This window comes from Eucyclogobius newberryi, unplaced genomic scaffold, assembly GCF_026437365.1.
Source record: "Eucyclogobius newberryi isolate DKJ021-1_F unplaced genomic scaffold, fEucNew1.0.hap1 SCAF_7, whole genome shotgun sequence".
Taxonomy (NCBI): Eukaryota; Metazoa; Chordata; class Actinopteri; order Gobiiformes; family Gobiidae; genus Eucyclogobius; species Eucyclogobius newberryi.
In genome coordinates, this window is record NW_027316389.1 from 11,213,139 (window position 1) to 11,231,264 (window position 18,126).

At 43.4% G+C, this 18,126-nt stretch overlaps 1 protein-coding gene across 9 annotated transcripts in view; it reads right to left on the bottom strand.

Moving 5' to 3' along the window:
* Positions 1–18,126, bottom strand: part of brsk2a (BR serine/threonine kinase 2a) — a 183,208-nt gene that overhangs the window by 48,289 nt on the left and 116,793 nt on the right. For all 9 annotated transcript variants that reach the window (XM_072435467.1, XM_072435464.1, XM_072435463.1 and 6 more), the window contains exons 3-4: positions 16,376–16,461; positions 13,279–13,419 (exon numbers count right to left, since the gene is read on the bottom strand). In XM_072435467.1, coding sequence (XP_072291568.1) covers positions 13,279–13,419; positions 16,376–16,461 — 227 coding nt within the window. The remainder of the gene's footprint in view (positions 1–13,278; positions 13,420–16,375; positions 16,462–18,126) is intronic.

The following is an 18,126-nucleotide window of genomic DNA, read 5'->3' on the forward strand; positions in this document are numbered from 1 at the left end:
ATCCATAATGGGACATTAAAGTGTCTCTGGCTGACACATTAGGGTGCACAGAGCTCCTGTAATCTTGCGCACACAGCAGGCTTTGCAATGGGAATATTTGTGTGTGCGCTCATATGTCACAGCGCTCCAGGCCTGTCACCACCAGTCAGCAGCAGCACCAAGGAAACGCTCACACCCATGTTCAGTCTTATGTGTTTAAAACTACACCTTTGCTTTGGTGTTTAATGCATGTATGAAAGTGTGAAAGAATTTAAAGTAGTTACTATTAAAAAAACTGTTACTACAAGTTGATTAGATGTGTGGTGGATGCAATTTGAACACTGGAATGATTAAAATGAGTCTGCTGAAAGAGACCTTTAAAAACATTTTCACATGGCATGACAAATTACAGCAGTTGCGGTTACATGCACACTCAAAGTCATTATAAGATGATTTAAATTATATTTAAACATTAAAAATGTCTTATTTCTTTCTTTCATGGACCCTCTAATTGCTCACGTCAGATTGTGTGGTTTATGTGTCATTTAAATGATCTTAAAGTTCCTGAAAGCAGATCATAATCACATTTTGGTTTGCGTGTAAACAGTAATTTTCAAATATTAAAAAGTCAGTTTAGCATAGTAATGGACCTTTCAACATAAACCGTTCCCGTTTTCAATTCTGAAAAATCTTCTTTCAAGTTTAGAATTTTTGTTATTCTAATTTACCCACTTTTCCATGATGAAAGCAGAGTAACAACTTACTCATCACCATCTGCTTTTGTAACTTCAATAATCTAGGCTTATTCACATTCACATACATGTGTGTGGATATATTTTTGGTAAAACAAATGCTAATTTAGCCGTAAAATCATAAGAGAAAAGATGTAATCACAAAATAGAATGTAGTGCTTGGCATTGAACTATTCAATTCCATTCCATGTGGTGAAGGCCTGTTCACGGCACTGTCCTTAGGGTGTCATTGAGTGTAATTTACAGCATACATGCGTATGTACACCCAGTGGGGCTGTTAGACATGATTCTGGCAATCCAACACCATGCCGCTCTTTAATTGCCTGTGATCATTTGCATGCTCCACGCTGATATATATATGTGCTGTGACCCTGTAATGGGGCAGTCGCTTAGGATGAAAATCACAAATACACAAGTCCAGAATTATGCTAACCCTCATGACATGATACAATTCATATTAGGACATCACATCAAACTTAATTTGTTTATCTCTACTATATACCATTAATTGACCAGAAATATCTGCAGCAGCCAGTAAGTCAGTCAAATCTGCACATTTTAGCTTTGGTCTGAATGGACAGATCCTTCTTTTAGACACTTGTGTGTCAACAAAAGTAACAAAAAAACATTTTCTTGTTTTTGCAAATGAACTTCTCAATTGTTGACCACAATTGTCTGTTATCAAATATTGTCTACAAATATCTCTATATTTGTACCATGTGTATGTATCAAAGACAAGGCGGACAGCACAACTGGTTCACTCAAAAAAATCTATACAAATCCTATTCATGATAAATCACCACTTACACACCTCACATCAGTATTGCACTAATTACCCAAAGCTAACCTGTCTCAGAACACTTGAACAGGATGCAAATGACCTCAGAGCGTCTTACAGCACATTTATCTTTTCCATTTTTACCAAGGCCGCAATGGTGCTCACACTGCACCATTCAGAGAGAGGATTCTTCACAAAGACCAATGCTCCCTTTTAGCTGGTGGCACACATCACAGTCTTCTTATTTTTATGCTTCCCTTCTCCCAAAGTTTCAAGGCCCCTATTGACCCAATTAGATGGTAAGCACTTTCAATTCAATACCTAAAGGCCAATATTCTATCGCATTAGTGAAAGAGGACGGTGTTTTAACTGTGGAGTAAATGACACGTTCCCCAAAGCCACTGTTTTAGGAGCTGAGAGGGATGAAGGAGACATTTGAATCATTATCACTATTTTGCCTTCTTCCAATCTTGCACTTTTTAAAGTATGGCTTGGAGCAGGTCATTGGTGCGTGTGTGTGTGTGTGTGTGTGTGTGTGAGACACTATTAGAATTTTAAGTTCAGCACTGAATAAAACTGTAAAATGTTGATAATAGTTGATAACATTTTGATAATAGTTGTAGTGAAGCATGTTTATATCTCCATAATGTTTATAACTTTATTACTTTGCATGTCCGACCCACTTATAGACTCCTTAAAATATTTTGACATCAGATCTAAATGGTAAAGGTTTATGTCTTTATAACAAAAATAAGCACGTATTTGATATTTCAAGTGTAGAAATCTCAAATCTGAGGTTCACAAAAAAAAAACATCCACACATACATACATACATACTTAACAACTGTGATAAAATACAATCGCAAATGTGTTCAAACTGGGCTATGACATCACTCACATGTGTTTGAGTGGTTTTCATTCGCCAAAACCCCCTTGATTAATCATATGTTGTGATATCCTGAGTCTAAGAACAGCATTACCAGTGTCATCTGAGACAGAATAACAACACATCCGTTTAATGCAGCGACAAAAGCTGAGGATTACTATTACAATCATTTGGTCAGAGAGAAAAAATACGGGTTGTTGTGCCAATATGTGTGTGCACTTAATCCACCAGCGTTGGACTGGGGGAAGATGGGAAGAGCAGTGGACCTTCAAGGCAGAATAAACAGACAGGCTGTCAGGACGGCTCGGAGTGGCAGGGATTGAAAACATGCTTGGAAAGTCAAGTTATCTGAAATACACAGACAGCTTTGAATATGTGCCTACTTCTACACACTGATTTAGAAAATGTGAGCACAATTTATCAGCAATTTGCGCATATACAGTACCTCCGGTCATTACTGCCACCTTAATATTAGTGCCCATTTACTTCCACGTTGCAGCCGGCGATGCCATTTGTCTTGTGGAGATCTCCTCGTACTCCCACTTGGCCATTGCTTTAAATCAGCCGCCATAAACCAACCCGCACTCAGAGTCGTGTTCGTTCTCTGCAGGTGTCATTTTTCTCCCCACCCAATTTCCATCTCGACGTTCCCTTTGAAATCATATGCCCTTTTTCATTCAGTGTTATAACCACTAGAGCAGGGGAAAGGAGCAAGCGTTAGAATAGTAAGAATGGAATATAATAGGACATTTCCATTCCAGGGCATTATGAATCACTGTACGTTTACTAATGTTTTTTCTTTTAAGCCGTGGCTTCTGGATAATCAGGCATGCTGACTAATTTATATGTTTTAACTAACATCTTTTACAAATGTTCCTGTCTATCTTGTTGTGAGACAGTGATTGTGTTGTCTATAGACATGCTTATTTTTAACCTGTGTTTTGTGTACATTGTGTTAACATAATACAACTCACTAATACTCAACTCCACATTGAATTTCACTGATCTTTAATGTCTTTATGTCACTGTGTCTGGTCCGAACTGAGCGTTTTGTGTCTGTGGCATGTCTTGTTTTCTGACCTGCCAATGAATATAAACTTATGGATGGGTCATAATACATAATGCTACAATACTGTATGAGCTATGTACAAGACTGACTCATACTTTGGAGGATATTTCGAGGAAAAGGTCAGTTATTGCTGCTCATGGTGGTACAATAGAGTGAAGTAAATAATAATACATTACATATAAATCCAGTGACCCAAGCCACAAGGAGTCTAAACACATTTTAACATATTTAGCAGACTAATAACGATCACAAATGAGAGTATAAAGAATACATACATTAAATAATACATAAATTGTGAATTACTGGTATTTTCATCTCTATAATAACAATGTTTATCTATCTGGTCAGCATTTAGTGTTCAAAAACGCGGAGGTAAATTACTGTTACTGTGAATAGCCTCGATAGCCTCCTAAAATAACAAATAAAACAAACCTGACAGTCTCCTGGATTTAAAAAAAACATTTATTTTTGCATTTCAGTATTTTATCTTCAACCCTAACAAGGCAATTTTTCTTTTCTTTTTTATATCTACACGACTTGACATCGGAATAGTATTGAAGCTAACGTGATGCTCAAGGCCTTAATAGCATTGTACAGGCGACCTACAAAGAGCCGGAAGGGGGATTCGCATGCACCAGGGGCGATGATGCCTGTGTGTGGGAGTAATGTGACTTTTGGACCAGGTGTTATCAGGCACACGTGTAGGAGGCTTCCATAAATGCGCTCCTTATGTGTCAAAATGGCAGGATGTGTGACCGTCATTGCGTGGTGGCGCATGTTTGGAGAAGCTTTAAAGCTACTTGCAGTGAAGGATCGCGTTGATCTAGCACCCACACCGTGACATATTGTAATAAACATGAGACACCGTAATGTGGCTTAGGAGGGAGGATGTCAGGGGTCGGAGGCGGGCGGTGCTTATCGATTACAGTACGTGTTTCTGGAGGTGCGTGTGCGTGTCGAGGTGTGATGAACCGATATCTAAGAGGGAGATGTTGGGTGGGGGGACTGTTGTGCGTCAACTCGGCTTTAAATGAACACATCGAGACCAGAGTCAAGTGTCAGTGTGGCTTTGGAAACACAGCGCTGGTCAATACTGCTACTGAGGACATGACAATGGCAGAGGCGAGCACAATGGAGGAGGCTATTCGAGATCAATCCGATACTATTGGCAGCACAGTTTACTTAAAAGGAGATGATTCATTTCAGCCGCATGTGTGGGGAGAATCAGAGAGTTGGTCAAGAGCAAAAACAGCCAAGAGTATTGTATAGAAACCGACGTTTACCAATCGGAATCAAATCAAATAACAGTCTCGAAACTTGACTGAAGTGGAGTAATAATAATAATAGATTTCTTAAAAGTTGCATTGCGTCGCAGCTTGCTTCCCAGATCACTATTCACAGTCAAAATGTCTGATTCCTGTCAGCAAAATTGTTAAATTGAATGAATAGACATGAAGGTTTTGTGATTTCTGTCATGTCTTTGTGATTGTCCTGCGTTTTTTCTCCTGTTGTGTGAAGCACTTTGCATTGCCTTGTGTACAAATAGTGCTCTACAAATAAACTTGCCTTGCTTCGCCTTCCCGCTCAACAATCGTGTGCGACTTGAGCTGTTTGCAAACACTAAAATAGTCCAATGAACAGCGGGCAAAACGATCCGCAGCCGTCACTCAAGCCTGCTCTGAATCACACGCCTGCGGAATTCTCACACAATATCAAAACAAAACATCACACTCAGACAATTGTCGGTTTGACGTTAGATCAATAAATGACGGGGAGAACACAACAAAGACGTCTTTTTCTCCTTCAATGACAAGTTCCTCTTCTTGCGACCGATTTCATGCCACTGTTTCCATAGTTTGCCTCATCTCCCTTGTCACCGAGCGTTCCCTTTCCGTTCCTTTTCCTCGCCTCAAAAGCCCCAAAATTCCCTCCGAATCCACTGTGAATCCAGTCATAAATAGTTGGCGTCCCGTTCTGAGTTCACCCATCAAGAGAGATATTTACGGATTTGATTTTAAACTTGAATGAAAAAGGAAAAAAACCTGAAAAAGTCCCCTGTGAGAAGCTTCCCTGTACTTGACAAGCAGAAATGGAGGAAATTACAGCAATAGGGGCTTTTTATTGAAGGGATGCAGGGATCTCATTAGAGCGGCGTGAAGCAGAGGTGCGGGGGGTTGTGTCTGTCTGCCACAGCACACCTAATTGAGGTTGGAAGGAGGGCGCTCAGGTTCCCAAATAATCCGTTTTGGGGCTAAACTTACAAGGCATCACATTTTATCTAACAGCTGCGGGTTAAGGATTTGAGGGAAACTGGCTGCAATTGAGAAAGCTCCGGCTAAGGAACAATTACAGCGACAAATACAGAGCAGGCATGTCCCAATTTAGAGCGATTTCCGTCTCACTCCTGACTGCGGCTCTACGGTGAATTATATATGGTAAATGACATGGCTTTCTGGTAAAAGATGCTGCATTACATCATGACTTTATGCTTCACGAACCTTATCGCAGAACTGACCATGAATTATTCAACTTTTGGTTCCAAGATTTGATGTTGGATCCAGAGGAAGCGCTTTAGACATATTCTATATATTTTGAATTGACATGAATAGGGATTAACCCAGTAATATTGCCTGTATATAAATAAATACTGTAGTGAATATTGTCAACCAGGTGGAAAGTAACAAAAGGAATGTACTTTCTCAATACGTTCAGGCACGTTAGATATTGAAATGTTTTGCCCACAACAACAGACAAGTGTAGGCCCAGCTACTAAATGTATTCTGGACCTCTGAGGATGCATTAATGAGCAGAAACATGCGGGGACTGACCACATGAAAGTCAATCACTGTTTTGACTAATAGCAATGTCTACATGAAGCCTGTGTGTGCATGTTTATTCGCACCACCATGTGTCGAGTGCGTTCATCCTTCATCCGATTTTCTTCATTCATTTGCAATTAATGCAAGTTCAGCACATCAAGTACCTGTTTAAATTAAGTCAAGAATCTCATCGTGAGATAATCAATACGATGCGTCTGAGCTGTTCTTTTTGTGCACCCCCAGTGGCTATATTATTAAATCAACGCAACCCAAAATGTAATTGTCTACTCCATACAACATACTGTGCGGGAATACAAAGTGGCTCGATCAAATCACATCATTACAACTCTTACCTAAGCATTGCATGACGAATAAGTTTAATTTGTTTCTTTTAATTGCCTCTGCAGCAGTATGCAAATATCCTCCCTGAGCGTTTGGAGCAAGCGGCACAGAGGGTGTGGGGGATTTGAAATGCACCTAGTTTGTATTTGTGTTTTATCATCAGCAGAAAACTCTCGATCCAGAAAAGTGGTGCTGAGAAAGGAAGATAACTTCTGCATTACTGCTTTATGAAACTTAATGAAGACGCTAAAGGGGCTATATAGCGTTTTTTATTTATACAAACTTGGTCAACTCCAGGACAGCACTGCATGTTCTGTAACTTCTAACAATGGAATCTTACAAAAAGGAAACTATGAATAAGTACTCTACTGTTGCATTAAAGAAGCAGAAGGGTAGTAAATAGTAGATGTATCGTGATCTTTTGGACAAAAGTTTTGCATTTAAATAATTGTTGTAAGATGGATTTTACACATTGCTGACTTGATTTGGTGTGGGGCATTATAACTCGGCATGTCAAGATTATTAGGTTAATCAATAACCATCATTATTCAGGTCACAATATAAATTTTAGAAAAAAAAATACCAATACAATAATTGTGACAATTTTGGAAGCAATATTATTTTTTTTTTAGTGGCTTGGAATTTAAAATGTTGTAAAGCTGGTCACAAACTGGTAAATGTGTATGGGGGGGAAAAAAGAAGAACGATTTTATTGTTGTTAGCTCACAATCTCAGTAATTGAGAATACATTGTGATATAATCGTAGCTCTAAAACTTTTATTGCAACCTCCCTAAATATAAAATATGAGAAATTATAAACATTAAAAATAACTATTATGATAATGATACTAATGTATAACATAGAATATCAAGCCTATGGAGAGAGAAAAGATTAAATCTGAACTGGTTGAAAAGTTCAAGACTCTTGAATTAACAAAGATACCGTGCCTTGACTTTTAGAATATGTTCATGTTCTGTTATGAATATACTGTATCCTTTAAAATATAACACAACATATTAAGTTCAATTATATGTTTTATGCTGAAGTAGTAAATGTACCTGTATTCAGCCCAAACCCATGACTCTTGTGTCTGGACTTACATGGCCCCATCTCTCATGTTAATAACTTCACCATTTACAGTTTATTGCATAAAAATAACCTCTTGGACAGAATTACACAAAAATATATGATGTTTATCGCACAAACACCAAATCTGTGTTCCAAATTCAAATTCCTCCCAGTGCTGCAACGCGCTGTCAGTCAAGAGTATGAGTCATGCATCTCCAGAATCCCTCTGTACCAAATCTACACAGTCAGTTTGACAAAGATCCATTCCAACACAGGATATAGAATACAGACGTCCCAGCTCTCACTCACTCCCACTTCTCTTCACTGACACACTCCAATCTACAGTTTGATTTTATCCTGCCGTTTCTGGTGTTTGCCTCATCTCCCTTGTCGCATATCATTCTCCTCCACCGCACGGAACGGAAAGTTTTAACAAAGTATGAGAGAAAACACTATGTCTCTTTTCGAGTTGTAGGTGACGGACTTGAACGAGGGGGAAAACAATATTGGAATAATATTACAATGTATTTCTGTTTGGGTATGGGACGTGCTTGTGTCGAGATCCTTCACTAGATCGCTGGATAAACGTGTACATGTATGTAAATATATCTATATACTGTCAAGAAATATCAGAATTACACAAAGAGAAAATAAACAACCTCTCCTTGAACCGACACCTTAACGTGGTGGAGGGGTTTGAGTGCCCGAATGATCCCGGGAGCTATGTTGTCGGGGGCTTCATGCCCCTGGTAGGGTCTCCCAAGGCAAACAGGTCCTAGGTGACGGGTCAGACAAAGATCGGTTCAGAAGCCCCCTATGATGACAACACGAACAAGGCAGTTTACGTCGCCCGGATCGGCGTCACCGGGGCCCCATCCTGGAGCCAGGCCTGGGATGGGTGCTCCATGGCGAGCGCCTGGTGGCCGGGTCTTACCCCACGGGGCCCGGCCGGGCACAGCCCGAAAGAGCGACGTGGGGCCGCCCTCCCGTGGGCCCACCACCCGCAGGAGGATCCATAAGGGGCCGGTGCAGAGAGATCTGGGCGGCAGTCGACGGCAGGGGCCTCGGCGACCAGATCTCCAGACACAGAGACTAACTCTGGGGACATGGAATGTCACCTCGCTGGGGGGGAAAGAGCCTGAGCTTGTGCGGGAGGTCGAGCGATACCGACTAGATATAGTCGGCCTCACCTCCACGCACAGTTTGGGCTCTGGAACCCATCTCCTCGAGAGGGGCTGGACGCTCCACTTCTCTGGTGTTGCCCGCGGGGAGAGGCGGCGGGCTGGTGTGGGCTTGCTGATAGCCCCTCAGCTCAGCCGCCACGTGTTGGAGTTTACCCCGGTGAACGAGAGGGTCGCGTCCCTCCGCCTTCGGGTGGGGGACAGGTCTCTCACTGTTGTGGCGGCCTACGGGCCGAACAGCAGTGCAGAGTACCCGGCCTTCTTGGAGTCCTTGGGAGGGGTACTGGACAGTGCACCGACCGGGGACTCCGTTGTTCTACTGGGGGACTTCAACGCCCACGTGGGCAATGACAGTGACACCTGGAGAGGGGTGATCGGGAAGAACGGCTTCCCCGATCTGAACTCGAGCGGTGTTCAGTTATTGGACTTCTGTGCTAGCCACGGATTGTCCATAACGAACACCATGTTCAAGCACAAGGGTGTTCATCAGTGCACATGGCACCAGGACACCCTAGGCCGGAGGTCAATGATCGACTTTGTTGTCGTGTCATCAGACCTCCGGCCGCGTGTCTTGGACACTCGGGTGAAGAGAGGGGCAGAGTTGTCAACCGATCACCACCTGGTGGTGAGTTGGATCCGCTGGCGGAGGAGGAAGCCGGACAGACTTGGCAGACCCAAGCGCATTGTGAGGGTCTGTTGGGAACGTCTAGTGGAGCCCTCTGTCAGTAGGGTATTCAACTCGCACCTCCGGGAGAGCTTCTCCCATGTCCCGGGGGAGGCTGGGGACATTGAGTCCGAGTGGACCATGTTCTCCGCCTCCATTGTTGATGCGGCTGCTCGGAGCTGTGGTCGCAAGGTCTCCGGTGCCTGTCGTGGCGGCAACCCCCGAACCCGGTGGTGGACACCGGAAGTAAGGGATGCCGTCAGACTGAAGAAGGAGGCCTATCAGGCCACTCTGGCTTGTAGGTCTCCGGAGGTCATCGACGGGTATCGGCAGGCCAAGCGAGCCGCGGCTCGTGCTGTCGCAGAGGCAAAAACCCGGGCCTGGGAGGAGTTCGGGGAGGCCATGGAGGAGGACTATCGGTCGGCACCAAAGAAATTCTGGCGAACCGTCCGGCGCCTCAGGAGGGGGAAGCAGTGTCTCACCAACACCGTTTATGGTGCGGGTGGAGGCCTGCTGACCTCGACTGGGGATGTCGTCGGACGGTGGAAGGAATACTTTGAGGATCTCCTTAATCCCTCAGTCACGTCTTCCGAAGAAGAAGTAGAGACCGGGGACTCAGAGGCTGGCTCATCCATCACCCAAGCTGAAGTCACTGAGGTTGTTCGCAAACTCCTCGGTGGCAGGGCTCCGGGGGTGGATGAGATCCGCCCTGAGTACCTAAAGTATCTAGATGTTGTAGGACTGTCTTGGCTGACACGTCTCTGCAATATCGCGTGGCGGTCCGGGACCGTGCCTCTGGACTGGCAGACCGGGGTGGTGGTCCCTCTGTTCAAGAAGGGGGACCGGAGGGTGTGTTCCAACTACAGAGGGATCACACTCCTCAGCCTCCCGGGTAAGGTCTATTCCAAGGTACTGGAGAGGAGAATCCGACCGATAGTCGAACCTCGGATTCAGAAGGAGCAGAGTGGTTTTCGTCCCGGTCGTGGAACACTGGACCAGCTCTATACTCTCCATCGGGTGCTCGAGGGCTCATGGGAGTTTGCCCAACCAGTCCACATGTGCTTTGTGGATCTGGAGAAGGCTTTCGACCGTGTCCCTCGGGGTGTCCTTTGGGGGGTGCTCCGGGAGTACGGGGTCCGGGGCCCTTTGCTCAGGGCTGTCCGGTCCCTGTATGACCGGAGCAGGAGCTGTGTTCGCATTGCCAGCAGTAAGTCAGACCTGTTCCCAGTGCATGTTGGACTCCGCCAGGGCTGCCCTTTGTCACCGGTTCTGTTCATAATTTTTATGGACAGAATTTCTAGGCGCAGTCAGGGGTCGGAGGGTGTCCGGTTTGGGGACCAAAGGATCTCATCTCTGCTGTTTGCAGACGATGTTGTCCTGATGGCTCCATCAAACCCGGACCTGCAACATGCACTGGGACGGTTTGCAGCCGAGTGTGAAGCGGCTGGGATGAGAATCAGCACCTCCAAATCTGAGGCCATGGTTCTCGACCGGAAAAAGGTGGCTTGCCCTCTCCAGGTGGGTGGGGTGTCCTTGCCCCAAGTGGAGGAGTTCAAGTATCTCGGGGTCTTGTTCACGAGTGAGGGAAGGATGGAGCGTGAGATCGACAGGCGGATCGGTGCAGCGGCTGCAGTGATGCATTCGCTGCATCGGACTGTTGTGGTGAAGAGGGAGCTGAGCCGAAAGGCAAAGCTCTCTATTTACCGGTCGATCTACGTTCCTACCCTCACCTATGGTCATGAGCTTTGGGTAGTGACCGAAAGAACAAGATCGCGGATACAAGCAGTCGAAATGAGTTTCCTCCGCCGTGTGGCTGGGCGCTCCCTTAGAGATAAGGTGAGGAGCTCGGCCACACAGGGGGAGCTCGGAGTAGAGCCGCTGCTCCTCCACGTCGAGAGGAGCCAGCTGAGGTGGCTCGGGCATCTGTTCCGGATGCCTCCTGGGCGCCTCCCTCGGGAGGTGTTTCAGGCATGTCCCACCGGGAAGAGGCCCCGGGGAAGACCCAGGACACGCTGGAGAGACTATGTCTCTCGGCTGGCCTGGGAACGCCTCGGGATCCCCCCGGAGGAGTTAGAGGAAGTGTCTGGGGAGAAGGAAGTCTGGGAGTCCCTGCTCAGACTGCTGCCCCCGCGACCCGGCCCCGGATAAAGCGGCAGAAGATGGATGGATGGATGGAAAATAAACAAAATCACAATATATGAATGGTGAGGGGTCTGCCACCTGCTTGTCTCTGACCATGTAATTGCTTAGTCAGTAATATCTCTACATTACATTTAAACTTGCAAATCTCCATGGAGACGCGCAGATGACGCAGAATTACAGAGTTTTGCAAGGTATTTTTCAACAGTAAAAACACCTGTAGTTGAATAAATGCAACAGATAAGTTCAAGAGAAGTGACCTCTCCATGAAGCAACTCAAGCGCTGTGTCCTTCTCCGGAAAAAAAGTTTTAAAAAAGAGCATATTTAATACAATAGCACAATAGCATAATAGCATTTGGAAATTCCCTAAACCACTACAGTACAGTTTTCTTTAGATTTATTACCTAATGGTGCAACAGGCGTCCATCCATTTCTCTTTTCTCAAAGTAAACAGCACCTCTGCACCCCTCGGTACTTGGAAATGATGACAAAATGTTCACTAAAGTCTCCCACGCTCCCTGGAGGCTAATATATGACACATAGGACTCAGAACGCCGCAATAAGTCACACCCGACAAGTGAGTTCTCTTATTAGTCTCCACTGACACCGTGATTTCTGAAGGAGATGCTTGCCTCTGGTCTGTGAGCTGGTAAACAGTGGAATTACCCCCCAAAGCCAAAATATCTCAGTGTTGCACGTCAAATTAGTCAGAGCACAGGGACTCGTTTGAAACAACTCTCAAAATAATGCCCAGCAGTATAAATAAAACAAAACATCGTCAACATGTTGATAGGAATTCTACATGCATTTTAATGAAAAGGCGACTGATTTATTGAGGATCTGTTTATAGAATGTGTTTAAAGCAACAGTCTTAGGTTATAAATGATCATAATAAAGCACCAAAATGTATATCGTGCTTTTTGGACCCTCAAAGACAATTTACATGACATTATCCATTCATTCCACCAGGATTGTAGCCCTTTAGTTGTATAATTGTTGAGATTTTAAAGGATTTACATTCACAACAGCAGTAAGGACAAGAATGTAAGGAGTTATTTTGGAGTGAATTGTGAGTAGGGATGTTGCGATATAAAATCTTAGTGTTACGATTATAGTGAGAAAAAAACATCACGATTCAGAGATTATTCACGATTATTGAGACTGTGACCGGAGAACAGTGAAATCTTTAATTTTCTTACATTCCCGTGGTCTAACATGCTACTATTCTTCAAGTTTGTGACTGGCTTTATGAAATTTAACTCTATGAAAGACGAAATGAAGTTAAATTGGACAAAAACAGCCAGATAAATACATTTACATTTAAGTCTATTTTTTGGACATTGACCTTTCAATGTCAAATCAGCTATGAATAGACTCATTGAAATTTAAATTGTAGGGGGGAGATTTCAAGCATTCTTTATGTGGGAATTGATAAATGGTTTAATGTTCTGTGACAATTTGACTTGGCCACACTCTCTGAGAACTGTGATTTGGCATTAAAATAATAATAACTTAAAACAGGAAACAGATTTAACAAAACACATCAGAGTTATTTGCTAAGCATGAAAAACTAACCAATTTTGAAATACAAAGACTCACCATATGGAGTGACTGTGGCAGAAGTCGAGAGCGGACATGATCTGTCTGAAGAACTTCCTGGCTTCTTTGGGCGTCAGTCTGCCTTTCTTCACCAAGTAGTCAAAGAGCTCCCCTCCCGATACGTGTTCTAGCACCAAGTACCTACAGGAAGGAAACAAGTCATTTAAGAACCCACATTGAGCTAAGAATTTGTGTGGAAACTATACCAAAAAGGTATTTGGGAGATACACATTTTTTACTTTTGCAAATTGCATAATTTTGTGAATCTAAAGACGCTCCTGATTGACTGCGATCATAGATTGATGTAAAACAATAAAATATGCAGCATTTTCTTAGTGGAGTTTTGAATAACACACAAAAACCTCTTGCTTTTATATGTTACACACATGCACTTGCATCCCAGCCCCCGGGTCCCTCTTCACGTGGCCTCTGCTCTGTAACTGTAGCTCAGTGCAAGAGGAGGAAGTCTGTCATGTTGACTGCGTGGCCATGCTCCAGGGCTCCAGGGGGACAGGCAGGAGATGAATCTGTGCTGACCCAGGCTGCAGGGCACATCATCGGGCTCTGTGCCAGCTCTGTGTGGCCCTGCCTTGGACCTGAGCTCGTATATCCTCCGCCAGCTCCCTCCATCTTCACTAAAGGACAAATTGAAAGTCTCTCCTCCTCAACCTGCTGCGTATACTGTGGGGCGTGTGTGTGTATCGGTTTGTTATTGATAGCGCTATAAGATAAGATAAGATAAGATATTCCTTTATTGTCCAACATGGGGAAATTTCATTGGTGCAACGCAGGTAGATACAGAGGTAGATACAGAAGAACAGATCACTTATAGGAAGTCTGAAAAACACTTTCAGTAGAAGATCTCCTATAAATAAATAAAAACTCCCATAGACGAATAAATAAATACATAAATACCATTGCATGTGATCACGACAGTAATTGCACATGAATATGTGTCACGACAGCACATAGATTGCACATGAATTTCACATGAATTGCACATGAATTCCAACAGCAATTGCACATATGACAGAATTGCACATCAGTATTAGGTTAGGTCATTATTGCGAGTGTTCAGTACTAACAGTTTTTGTTATAAAGTCTGACAGCAGCAGGACGGAAAGACCTACGGAACCTTTCCTTCACACATCGAGGGTGGATCAGTCTCTCACTGAAGCTGCTCTCCGGAGCGGAGAGAGTGTCCTGCAGGGGGTGACACTCATGGTCCAGCATAGATGTGAATCTAGCCAGGACCCTCCTGTCCCCCACCTCCTGCACCGAGTCCAGAGCACAGCCCACAAACAGTTACCACATCTTCTGTTTGCTCACAAACAGAAGATGTGGTAACTGAGGCAAACCTTCATTAATCAAGTCCGAAAAGTGCAAAGTTAAGCTTTTAGGAAACTACAAAATTATGCAAACACAGCGCAGACAGGCCCCGGCATTCTTGCTGTGAGACGAGAGTGCTTGCCACTTAACCACCGTGCTATTTGTATGCGGTGAACATATCAGTCTACAAATGTTCTGACAAAATCCTTTTTTTTTGGGTGAATACAAAGTGCCAAGTTCATTTCTTCAGATTTCTCAACATCATTTAAATTGCAGATGAAGGACATGAATAGCAGATGGCTCAGTAATGTGATTTGTCAATTACTATTTTTGAAGTTGAATCATGGACATCAGAATATGATAATGGAGACTAATTTCTACAGTGGATACGCAGAAGGGGGGCGACTTTATTCCGTGGCGATGCAAACACAGGGCCATCCGTCTTGTTCGACGGCACGAGTGACCAACTGTCAGAAGTGATGAAGCAACAAGCACAAAATGTGATTTTAATAATCCAATTATGCCATGATTCAGAATATGCATCTATTTCTACCCGTCTTAAAGGATGACATGTACACTGCAGCATGTCCAATCCCATTTGGTCAGAAGGCTTATAACAAGACCTAATAGAATTTCGTTGACAAACAGTGTGTAGATCAAGAAGGATATACTAAACGACTGATGGGGCTGTCACTGGACTGCTGAAGCCCAGTAATAGATTCATGTTCATCTGAGAGTCTAAAGGGTCGCCAAATGTGACAATGCACCATGGTTTGGACTCAATCCTGTATTTCCTCCCTTACTCCTTCCATATTTATACTGGATTGACTTGAATCCTGTTAGAAGATACACTAAAGATACACTTCTAATTTGTTCCAATAATTCTAATAACAAATAATTCTAAATAAGGCTGAGCAAAATAATATGTCTGTTTGCCGTAACCCGACCGACCCGGTATGAAACTAGCCGACTGAAGAAAAAAAAAATCTGCATTTTGTTGAAAAAACGTCAAAATCTTTTATTTTTTAATTATTTCGCAGACTCACCGACCGGTCTTTCCTAAACCGCTGTGTCGATTTTTTTTTATCACGCTGGTAAACCTATTTTTCATCCCAAAGGACTGATAAGGCATTGCGCAACACATGTGCGTCTTCATATTCAGTCCTCCACATGCGACTGTAATAAAACAGAACGGGCATAAGTGTCGTTATATTGCCTTTTACAAGTTGGTTTGCCTCTGTCAGCGCCACTGAAGCCACTGCCTTCAAAGTAAAAAGACAAGAATTTGCCTACCGTCCGACCCACAAAATGTTGACTCGGGTTACAGCAAACAGACAATTTATTTGGGGTAGCCTAATTGCTATCAGCCCATACTGTGACAGAAGTATGCCATATTGGTTGAGATTAAAGTATAAGTAATTGTCCCCTTAAAGAAAATTGTCTTCTGCATTTGACCCAACCTTTAAATGCAGCTGTGGTCACCGTAGTGTAGTGCATGGGGCTCATCTCCAGATCTTGAATTACGCTTGGTAACTTAACGGAACTACCTCAGCTGGAAAATTTGGATGAATGGAGGAAACTGGAGTGCCTGGGGTAAACTGGTGAGCCCAGAGATGGAAAGTTTGCAAAGTTTGCATTCACACGGAAAAGAATGTGAAGGGATATTTGAGTACCAGTGATACAGTAGTAAGTCATGTTCTTGGACAAAATTCTGCATACATGTTCGAAAAGTCACTGATGTACAGTACAAAGAGCTAGTGATACTTACAAGTACTTTTTATTTTCATAGACGTCGTGTAGCTTTAAAACGTGTGGGTGTTCTATGAGCTTCAGAATCGCTATTTCTCGCTCCACCTGCAAAACACAAGAGAAGAAGAGAGATTATCATCCAAGGACATTGTTCCAAAAAGAAGAATGGAATGTTTATGTTTAAATATAAAGTAATACATAAATAAGCAGCCAAAGAGCAGCTGACTGGTACTTCCACGTGGAGAGAGAAGCTGTGACTACATTGTAATAGAGTTGGGTCAGCACTGCTATCTGAAATGTGGTTTATTTGAAAAAAAAAAAAAAAAAGCTTTGTGTATACCTTATCTAACAAAACCCTATGTTCTGTCCTCTCCTGAGTACTTCATAATCACAGTTCATAATCCACTGCTTTTCTCAAGAACAACATAAATCAGCTTTCAAAGATAAGGAACAAGAATAAAGTGTTTCTCAAAACACAAGTTGAATAAGAAAGGTGGAATGTGCAATCTGGGTCACAATGTCCACATCCCGCACTTCTGTTGGTTCCTTTAATCTATCAGGACGTTTTGCTTACGGGGCTGGCTTGTAAGAGACAGGTAGTCCAAAATATGAGAGAATTGAAGAGATCGGTTTGGATTTATGTCAGGATCTGCAGAAGGTTAGGAGTCAGCATGTGCTGCCATGGTAAAAGCTGCAAAAAGCACTTGGACAGACCGTGGTAATCTCCAGTCTACACCATGCAGATGTTTTCACCAGTGGTTCTGTTAATATTTTGTGCAAAACAATGGGACAACTGTATAGTCCATGCGTGTTCACATTGATGCTGAGGGGTCTCTCTATGTCATTGTTTCTAAATCTCATCTCCACTTGGTGGGAATGCCTGTTGTATTGACACGTCACTTTGAATGAAGCTACATTCAGTCCTTTTGCGTTTTAATTCCCAGAATACTCTTGGGTTGACCAAGCATAAAATCTGGTACTCCACTCTAATTATGTTCTCACACTGAAAATTGCTCCAATTTTGATCCTTGTCTGTAAAGGAAGAAAACCTGCATGCTGTTAGGACAGCAGAAAGAAGCCTATGAATTATATTTGTTGTATCCAAACAACAAAGCACCAATGCTCTTAACGTATACATTTTTGCTGCGTGTACCAATGTTCTCCATATTCTATAGATGAGGGAACAGTTTGAGAAACTAAGTACCTTCTCGTCTAAAGGTACCGGTTCGCTGTAGAGGAACTGGAGAACATGAGGCTGATCGGATCCTTGTCTCAGAGAGATCAAGATCAAGCTCTTTGAAATACCCAGTAAGTCCGTTATCTCATTGACCTTTACACTTCCCCCTCCGCCAGATACGCCCAGACATGCCCTATCTATCCTCTGCCCCCAAAAGGATCCTGAGCGATGGGGAGGACATTGGGCAGGTGAACAATATGAGTGAAGAGGCTTTTGGAGGAAAGCATACATGGTACAGTGGCCGGAGACTCGGGCTTGCCCCTCTCTGTTGAGACTCAACAGTTGCTGTCTGCCAGGACTGCAGCTGTGCCTCCATGCTCCGCACTGGAGTAATGCCTACAAGAATATGGACGGGGACACGGCAGTCTAATGTGGGCTTCTGGTGCCATTTTATTGACACTTTTATCAATGCTAAGGGATTTATTGAAAATTGTTTGTTATTCAGTTTATTTTGTTCTGTTAAGATTAGATGGTAAGAAACAAGAATGTGTGAACTTAGGGGTCACAATCAGCACAGAATTGAGTTAGGAGGC